Source organism: Myripristis murdjan, chromosome 18, assembly GCF_902150065.1.
Source record: "Myripristis murdjan chromosome 18, fMyrMur1.1, whole genome shotgun sequence".
Lineage (NCBI taxonomy): Eukaryota > Metazoa > Chordata > Actinopteri > Holocentriformes > Holocentridae > Myripristis > Myripristis murdjan.
Genome location: NC_043997.1, coordinates 3,821,197 through 3,831,196, shown reverse-complemented (window position 1 = coordinate 3,831,196; position 10,000 = coordinate 3,821,197). Strand labels below are relative to the sequence as shown.

At 41.9% G+C, this 10,000-nt stretch overlaps 2 protein-coding genes across 3 annotated transcripts in view; both read left to right on the top strand.

The window, feature by feature from the left end:
* ttc29 (tetratricopeptide repeat domain 29) overlaps positions 1–1,130 on the top strand; it is a 10,345-nt gene extending 9,215 nt beyond the window's left edge. Inside the window, exon 13 of one of the 2 annotated variants that reach the window (XM_030075973.1) lies at positions 403–1,130. The gene's annotated coding sequence lies outside the window, so the exon portion shown is untranslated. The other variant, XM_030075974.1, reaches the window with a different exon arrangement.
* A 195-nt stretch (positions 1,131–1,325) lies between these two features.
* slc10a7 (solute carrier family 10 member 7) overlaps positions 1,326–10,000 on the top strand; it is an 8,938-nt gene continuing 263 nt past the window's right edge. Inside the window, exons 1-8 of the mRNA XM_030076862.1 lie at positions 1,326–1,533; positions 3,987–4,069; positions 4,838–4,974; positions 6,980–7,055; positions 7,209–7,247; positions 8,189–8,224; positions 8,468–8,551; positions 8,738–8,903. Of these exons, the coding sequence (XP_029932722.1) occupies positions 1,434–1,533; positions 3,987–4,069; positions 4,838–4,974; positions 6,980–7,055; positions 7,209–7,247; positions 8,189–8,224; positions 8,468–8,551; positions 8,738–8,903 (721 nt within the window). The 5' untranslated portion in view covers positions 1,326–1,433. The remainder of the gene's footprint in view (positions 1,534–3,986; positions 4,070–4,837; positions 4,975–6,979; positions 7,056–7,208; positions 7,248–8,188; positions 8,225–8,467; positions 8,552–8,737; positions 8,904–10,000) is intronic.

Here is a 10,000-nt window from a genome sequence, read left to right as displayed (position 1 = left end):
TTTTTTTTAAACTAGAAGTCTGCAGCCGCTGTAACACATCGTGTTTTGTCCAGCTTTTGTCTCCTGCGTTTGATTTTTCCATTAAAAGCATGTGAATAAAATTACATTTAACAGCTGATCTGGAAGCACCTGGATGTCGGACGTTCTCGCCAGCACCTGAATGCAGCGCAGCAGTTCCAGTTAAAAAAAAAAAAATTAAAAATCAGAGCCTGTCTGTTGGTTTAAATCCCAGATCTGGATCCCAGTCAAACTGTGATCAGCAGATTTCACACAGATCTGTTTGTTCCTGCTAACACACAAACATAAACAACAACAACAACAACAAGTGGCAAATCACTCAAATATATTTACAACAGACAGACTTTCTGACCCGCTTGTTCCTGTGTCTGTTGAACTGAACAGAGGAGATGAAGAGGAGGAGGAGGAGGAGGAGGAGGATGAAGAGCTAAACGTTTCATCACCATGGAAACCCCAATTAGAGCACAGCTAATAAACACCACCACAGTAAACTTACTCAGGTGTTACTCTTACTGACGGGAGAATAAAGCAGAAGGTAAACTGTGTGATTTGATGCCAACAAAATCTGGAAATGGTAATTTCATTTAGTGATCAGGGAGAAGCTTGTTCGAAGTTATTCATGTTTTCTTACAAGATAATTATTAGACAAACAAAAGAAAATTTCATTCATTTCAATGTTATTATCATGTTATTACCTACACAGCTCAACAGACTACATTTATTTCACATTTAGGCCTCTGGCATCCTTTAATTATAGGACTCATAATTACTAACTTTATACTTTCTGTCCAACTGTGTATATTTTATTGTCTATTTTCTACCATGCGGTGTTAAATTTTTTAATATAACTTTATTTTAATAATAAATATTTTGGGTTATTGATAGAAAAGCTGGAGTATATTTTTATATGCATTATTTCTACTCTAAAATGTTCTGAGTGTTTCAGGGCACATTTGTTCACTCCTTTAAAATATTGAATCATATAATTAAAGTGACTAAACAAGTTAAAAATTACCAAAATTATCCAACTTTGTTTTTTATCACTATAATTTTTTTTTAAAAAATGTGTACTTTTTTGTAGAAAGTCAATATATTCGCTTTCCTTCTCCTGCTATATAATTATTTCATTATTAAGTTAATGTTACGTAACACTTCTTTCACGCTTTACTTGTTTACCTCTGTATACTGTGTATGGGTGCACATTAAAAAAAAAAAAAAGTGTTACATGGACGTTTGTTGCGCGCCTACTCGCGTCTTTACGGTCTGATTTCTGATTGGCGCGTGTGTGCGGAAGTGGCCGCCGTGCTGCTGCTGCTCTGTTTTCCTGCCGTGGAGGCTCCGGAGCGGAGTTGTGAAACTGCGGTCCGGCGGGTCTGACGGGGCCGGGGGGGATCCGCTGAGGCCCGGGGTGAAACATGGGCCTTCTGGCGAGGATCCGGAAGGAGTGGTTCATCATCGGGATCGTGCTGGTCATCTTATCGGCCAAACTGCAGCCCAGCCTCGGCGTCAGAGGAGGTGAGAGAGAGAGAGAGAGAGAGAGAGAGAGAGAGAGAGAGAGAGAGAGAGAGAGAGGAGACGAGACGGAGTTTGGGAAACACTTTTATTTCCCCCAGCCGTCATTGAAGTTCCTTAACAGTTTTTGTCACTTGGAAAATAAACGTGTCTTTATCCATCAAACTCTGGATGAAGGTTACCCAGCAGACGGCGGGTGTTTTGTGATGTTTACTAACTGGTGTGGCCAGGCTTTGCTTCCTCTCAAGAGTTTTCACCTGGAACTGTTTGACTCAAAGTGCCACCTACAATTTAACTCACCGGTGGATGAACACAACACCTGAGAAAAAGACTTCATGCTTCACATAATTCTTTAGGAGCCTCTGGAAATTTCGGCGTACAATTAACCCACCAAACCGCATTTATTTTCTATAAAATAACAACTTTTACGAGGAGGGTCGCGGTGCTCGCAGCCGCCCACTGCCGTGCACTTTACTGGAGGAACACTGTGTGAACACCCGGCGAGCTGCTGAGAAAAACCTGAAACTGCACCGAAATAAGTTCAGCTGTGTGTAATTGGTGTGTGCCGAATTGAAGAGTGGAACCCACTTCCTCTTAGAAGTTGTTCATTCGCGTTAAATAATGCGTGTGTGTTTGCCGACAAACAAGGGAACTTAAAAACGCCATGTTTTTGAAGCTAGATTCGTAAAATGACATTTTCACCATATGGAGCGGCGCGTGTCAGGGCCAGGAGGCTGCATGTGGCTGAGCTGTTTCTGACAGTGCTTCTTTGTGTGTGTGTGTGTGTGTGTGTGTGTGTGTGTGTGTGTGTGTGTGTGTGTGTGTGTGTGTGTGTGTGTGTGCTACATCCTTCTACCTGGCTGTAGTGACACGTTGCATTCAGCAGTAATGTCAACATCCCTCCCCCCCTCCGTTTCACTCACCGTTGCGCGTCCACATTGCGCGAGCACGACGTCACAATTACTTGATTGACTCACATCAACTCTCTGGCAAACTTTCCTTTTTAAATCTAGAGATCGGTTTGCATGAATGCCGTTTTATCTCAGCTCAGCTGTGTCCCAGCACCGAGCCCAGCTGCCCATAATCGGTCCCAAACCAGCGCTTGAGAAACACTGTTTGGTTTGACTGTAATCTGGGGTTTGATGAGATGAAGAGGAAAGGATTTTATTGCCATGAGAACTGAAGTGTGACAAAAGATAAAGAAAAGTAAAAGCAACACCGACGATGATAAGTGAACATAATGATTTTGGTGTGTGTGTGTGTGTGTGTGTGTGTGTGTGCTGAGACACACCCACACATCTTATCCTGTGGATTAGATAAGCTACCGTGCTACTGCTGTCAGGATAATGCAGGACATTTGCTGCCTTCATGTGTTGCCCCATGTCAGAGATTAGAAGCTGTAAAACCGGCTTCTGATGCGTTCAGGGACTTTTAGATGGAAAGTAACAGCTCCGGAGCAGGAGCAGCTTATTGGCCGCAGATGTGGCACTGAGTGGCTCTGAAAAGAGAGGAGAAGACCAGACGTGTTCTTAATTAACTTGAATATAGTCAGTGCGATTACGAAAAATGTCACCAAGAAGGTTCTCAAAGTGTAGTTGTGGCATTTCTGACAGCACCTGAATGCAGCATCTTTCAGACCAGCAGATTGGTGACAGAAAGATTGCTGGTTCGAATCCCAGCTGGGAAAAGTCCGACTGTGTGAGAGTGAAGAAACTAGTAGAGAAGACGCAGCATGGAACTGTTACCATGGTAACCACTGTAGTACTGTTGCATGATGGGACTGTTTCCATGGTTATCATTGTAATACTGATGCAGGATGGGACTGTTACCATGGTTACCACATCAGTGCTAATGCAGGATGTAGCTTTTCCATGGTTACCACTGTAGCACTGATTCAGGATTGGTCTGTTACCACGGTTACCGCTGTAGCACTGATTCAGGATTGGTCTGTTACCACGGTTACCACTGTAGCACTGATTCAGGACTGGTCTGTTACCACGGTTACCACTGTAGCACTGATTCAGGACTGGTCTGTTACCACGGCTACCGCTGTAGCACTGATTCAGGATTGGTCTGTTACCACGGTTACCGCTGTAGCACTGATTCAGGATTGGTCTGTTACCACGGTTACCGCTGTAGCACTGATTCAGGATCGGTCTGTTACCACGGTTACCACTGTAGCACTGATTCAGGATCGGTCTGTTACCAAGGTTACCACTGTAGTATTGTTGCAGGATCGGTCTGTTACCACGGTTACCACTGTAGTATTGTTGCAGGATTGGGCTGTTACCATGGTTACCACTTAAAATATGCAAATGGTATAAACAAGTTTCTTTCCCTTTCAGTTTCTTTAATCCAACTTCCCCTCTCTCTCTCTCTCTCTCTCTCTCTCTCTCTCTCTCTCTCTCTCTCTCTCTCTCTCTCTCTCTCTCTCTCTCTCTCTCTCTCTCTCTCAGGTCCATTGAAACCAGAGATCACCATTGCCTATGTTGCCGTCTCCGTCATTTTCTTCAACAGCGGCCTGTCGCTGAAGACCGAGGTGATGACACGACTCTCATCCTGATAATCACGTGGCCTTCACTCTGCTCTCTCTCCGTCTGATGAGCTAAAATAATATAATATAATAATAAAATAATTTCGGGGTTGGATATTTGGATGGATCCAACCTCCATGTGGAAATGATGGAAGTTGTAAAAGTCTGTTTCATTTCTGCTGGGGTTTAGCTGTGCTTCTCAAATGGTGGCACGTGTACCCCTAGAGGTGCGCTGAAGTACTGCAGGAGGCATGCCAGATTTTTATTGAAATGCTAAATAAAAAAATAAAAAAATCAGTCATGCAATAATTCCTAAAACAATCAGCCCATGACATAACAATAAAAATGCAAATGTAAGGTTGATAAAGCAGAGTTTTCCTGAAGGTGCCAAATGTGTTTTTGTGTTTAAAAATCTGCTGCTGTGGTCGTCGAGCGAGGGCGTTTGTTCAGTATGACCGAGAAGACAAGACAAAAAAAAAATCCAGAAAGTGGATCAGTGGTTGAAGCGTAGCAGTGATACAGCTGACAACAAGGAGGAAGAAGTGAAAAATAAGCAGAAACAGAGACAACAGCAGCTAAAAACCTCCTAAGTATTAATTTTATAAAGATATGAGCAGAGAAAAGGAAAACGGTCTTAATATTTTAGTGAAACTGGAATCAGAGAAAATGGTCAGAGAAAACTGTTTATCCATGATCTACATTAGAATTGCTTAGTTTCCTGAGGCTGAGTGAATGGATGAATCACATCGGCGCCGCTCGTCTTCTTCTCTGCAGGAGCTGACCAGCGCTCTGCTTCACGTCCGGCTCCACCTGCTGGTCCAGTCCTTCACGCTGCTCTTCTTCCCGCTGGCCGTGTGGCTGCTGCTCAAAGTGCTGGCGCTGACCGCCATCAACCAATGGCTGCTCAAAGGGTAGGCCTGTGTGTGTGTGTGTGTGTGTGTGTGTGTGTGTGTGGCTGTACCTGATGAGTGAGGTACATAACAGAGTGAAAACCCTCCATTCACTGCTGCTACAGGCGCCTCACTGTGTGTGTTTGTGTGTGTGTGTTTCTGCACAAACCTCCAACTTTCCAGAGGCTGCAGTGAAATGGCTGCTATGGGGGCCAACATCATCACACAGGAATCAAATGTGGCTCATTGAATCCACAAGAGTCTCAGCTTTCCAGTCAAAGCCAACTGATGCAGCTCCAAGACTGTTTAGGCCCCAGTCTGCACACACACACCATTTTACAACAGGCCACAAGAACACATGTGGACTGTTAATGATAATTTTGAAGTTATCAGTCAAGATGAACTCAGCACAGAAGATTTTATCAGCCAGACCTTCCTTTAGAGCTGCAACTCATTTCTATTATCGATTAATCTGTTCATTATTTCCTCAATTAGTTGTGTAGTCGTTTGATCCTCAAAATGGTGAAAAATGTCACACATCACAACCCAAAGTGACGCCCTCAAATGTCTTGTTTCAGACTTCAGACTTCAGACTACTTTATTTATCCTGAAGAAGGCAATTCAGTTTCACAGTACCCACAGACAGCCTACATCCACCCTCACAGACAAACTGTACATGGACAGGGAGGGCCCAAGGAACAAGTGCAAAATTACAAATTAATACAATATAATAGGTAAATAAATATATCAATATAAATAAAAATAACATTCCACACAACAAAATGATTCTCAGTGGAGTGCTAAACCCAAAAACAAATTGACATATTAAAAAAAAAAACATGAAAAGATAGCACATTCCAAAATTTTCAAGTCAAGGAGGACAAAAGACTCACATTTCACCTGTTTGTTTGGCTCACATCACGATAGAAAAATTCTTATGTGTGCAATAAAGGGTAGATGATAACTAAAAAAATAAAATTAAAAAATGCAGAAACACAAAATAACTAACAAAACAGAACATAAATAATAAAATAAATTTAAATTTAAAAAAAATTAAATAAAAATTGAGTATTTCGTCCTCCTTGACTTGAAAATTTGGGATTTTCACATTTTTTTGAATATTGAGTTTACTGTCACAGAGGAGTAAAGAAAACAGAAAATATTCACGTCTGACGAGCTGGAATAAATTGATTAATTGTCACAGCTTTAAATAAATTGATTAAATAAATTAATGAATAAATAAATAAATTGATTAATTGTCACAGCTTTAAATAAATTGATTAAATAAATTAATGAATAAATAAATAAACTGATTAATTGTCACAGCTTTAAATAAATTGATTAAATAAATTAATGAATAAATAAATAAACTGATGAATTGTCACAGCTCTAATCCCCTTAAGTTCCCTGAACTCAGCATGGATGATACCAATGTGAAACCAACTTCGGCGTGAACGGACACAGAAATTGACTGGAATCTGCTGTTTGATGCCGTGACGTGACGCGTCCTGTCTGAGGCGGATGAATACAGTTTTGGCGGCGTTCTTTGTCAGGAAATAGTTCCTACAGAGACTTGATGGCTCTGAGCGCTGCGGTCACGTCGGGTTTCTGCGTCGTCGTGTTCGGAAGAAGCCGCTCGTGTCGAGTTTTTGACGGTTTGGGGACAGACTGGAAATCTCAACAAGACACACAGACACTTAATGGACAGACACTATAATATAAATGTGTAATATAAATATCTTTGCGTTTTTTTTTTATGGTTTGTTTTTTGTTTGTTTTTTGTTTTGCTTTTTTGTTTTGCTTTTTTGCGTTGTGGGGTGAACTGTTCCTTTAACAGACTCAGTGTGTGTTGTTGTTATGACGTGGCTCAGCTCTGTTGTGTTTATCAGCCCAATAAACACCCAGTGGCTCAGTCGTTAGTGTGTGTGACGCAGAAACAATGGAACGAGTCCCGAAGATGATGATGATGAAGATGATGATGATGAAGATGATGATGATCCTCTCTCTGTTGTTGTTTGGTTGCTAGGTTACAGACGGTGGGCTGTATGCCTCCTCCCGTCTCCTCGGCTGTCATCCTCACCAAGGCTGTCGGAGGAAATGAGGTCTCACACACACACACACACACACACACACACACACACACGATGTGAAATGTTTATTGTCTCCTTAAATATTGAGAAGTAGCATGCTGTGTGGCATGATGATGTCATAATGACTCTGTGTGTGTGTGTGTGTGTGTGTGTGTGTGTGTCTAGGCCGCAGCCATCTTCAACTCAGCCTTTGGAAGCTTCTTGGTGAGATTTTGAGTTTTAAATTTTTGTTTGAGCTCCTAGTTGTTGTTGTTGTGGTGTGTGTGTGTGTGTGTGTGTGTGTGTACCTGGTATTGCTAATGTTGTGGGGACATAAATCTGTTTACACAGTCACGTTGTGGGGACTCGCCTCCCTTATGGGGACAAAAAGCATTAATTTTAGGGTGAAGACTTGATTTAAAGCTAAGATAACTTTAGGGTTAGGGTTAGGGTTAGGCAGGTAGTTGTTAGGGTTAAGGTTAGGGTTAGGGTTAGGGTTAGGCAGGTAGTGGTTAGGGTTAAGGATAAATCTCCAGGAAATGAATGTAAGTCAATGTAATGTCCCCAGAAGTGATGGAAACCAAACCAGCCTGAGCCTGACGTCAGTGCCTTTTCTGTTTAAGCTGCAATTGTTTCCATTGAGTCACGCTTTGTGTTTGCACTCTGGAACAGCATATTTATTCAGTTAGCCCTTGACAAATTTTAAATTCTTGGGTAAATTTTATTTTTTTTATTATTATTAAGCATTTATTCTTATTTAAAGTTTCATTTTGCACTGAAAACTGTTCACATGTTGTTTGTTTAAAAGCAGTGCAATAAAAATACACATGCTTTCCCTAACATGATGAATAATCCTGATGAATAATCGTGATTACAATATTGATCAGAAGAATCGTGATTATCATTTTGGCCATAATCGTGCAGCCCCAGTAGTAACTGATAATGATGCAGCTCCCTTTAACTGAGTCATAAATGTAATGCTGTTTAATTTGAAGACCACATTGTAGATCGGTTTTTCAGATGTTCCTTCAGAGTGTTTTTCAGAGCACACTGAGCTGCACAGGGAATCGAACCTCTAACCTCTGTCTGTCTGTCTGTCTGTCTGTCTGTCTGTCTGTCTGTCTGTCTGTCTGTCTGTCTGTCTGTCTGCCTGTCTGTCTCCACAGGGCATCATCGTGACTCCTCTGCTGCTGCTGCTGTTTGTAAGTCCCTCATGTTCACCGTGTGCTCACACTGCTCACTTTCCTCTCCTCCACAAATCACAACAGGCCTGATAGATTTATCACCCAGCTGTCGATAAAGTGTGGAAGTTGGAGCGGCTTCTTGTGGTGTGTGTGTGTGTGTGTGTGTGTGTGTGTGTGTGTGTGTGTCTTGACGAGCTGACATGAGAACGTTCAGGTCGTTTCCTCCCTGTTTATCTTCCTGTGGCTCCTCTCCTCCTTCAGCTCGGCTCCTCGTCCTCCGTTCCCTTCTCGTCCATCTTCTCTCAGCTCTTCATGACCGTCGTGGTTCCCCTCATCCTGGGACAGGTGAGCGTGAGCGTGTCTGTGTGTGTGTGTGTGTGTGTGTGTGTAAAGGTCTCAATCCTGTGTAAAAAGTGCACCTGTATCCACTCTTTCCTCATGTTCAGCTGTTTGCTGTCACAGTTATAAATATGCTTGTGTGTGTGTGTGTGTGTGTGTGTGTGTGTGTGTGTGTGTGCGCGCGGTCTCCAGGTGTGCCGTGGCTTCCTGCGGGAGTGTCTGGAGCGCCGGAAGCCTCCGTTCGGTGCCGTCAGCAGCGCCGTCCTGCTCATGATCATCTACACCACCTTCTGCGACACGTTCAGCAACCCCAACATCGAGCTGGACCCCACCAGCCTGCTGCTGGTCGTCCTCATCAGTACGTCTGCGTGTGTGTGTGTGTGTGTGTGTGTGTGTGTGTGTGTGTCACTGTCAGGGTGTATTCAGCTCCTAAAAGCCTTAATGGTCCAGTAATTTTAGGCCAAAACTGGGGTCAACCTAGGACAAACCTCAAGAGAAGCAAACTCAACTGATTCTGTATCCTCAGTTTGTCCTGAGTGAGGGGAAAAAAGTCCCAAGGAATCCCATTGGTGGAAAGTTTTGAAAATCACCTCTATATGACCATATAATACCAAAAAACACTGTTTTTAACACACAGTACTATATATATAGTAACCTTTTAATTCACTGTTTAAATATCTGTTCTGGCATTTATTCCTTATATTCCTTATTAGCCAGGGGCGGATCTAGACAAATATTCATGGGGTGGCATGGAGACTTTAAGGGGTGGCAGAAATATATATGCTGATTTAATACCAAACGATCACATATATCAGTATTTGCTTGGAAAACCCCCAAATGAGGATATTTTAACTCAAAAACATTCTATTATTGTGGTACATGAGTAAAGCATTGAATAGAAAACCAAAAGGTGCCATTAGAAATAATTATCTATTTATTTATTCATTTATCAACCCCTTAAATAGTAGGAGTGTCATCTTTTGCTGCATTTACTTGCACTCGGACATTTGAGTCTCGTAACAGTGAGTTTCCGAACAGCCACAATTAAAAAAATCAATAAATAAATTGTCTGAAATTGGGGTGGCAACTAGGGTGGCAAGGCATTTTTCTAGGGGGGCAGCTGCCACCCCCTGCCACCCCCTAGAACCACCTATGTTATTAGCGCACATCAAATCAGATAATGTGTGATATGCATGTGTAAACAGAATAATTCAAAGAACTTGTAATTGACTTTTTTTCTTGTCTTTGTGTGTGTCATCAACTTGTGAATTTTTATAGTGATATCTGAAAGTAAAATTTTGAACCCCTTTCCCCTGTGTGTTAAAAACAGTGTTTTTTTCTGTTATATAAGATAAGATAAGATAAGATATTGCTTTATTAGTCGCACGGTGGGGAAATTTCACGTATTACAGCAGCAAAGTGGATAGCAAGATATGAAGCATAATTTACATTATA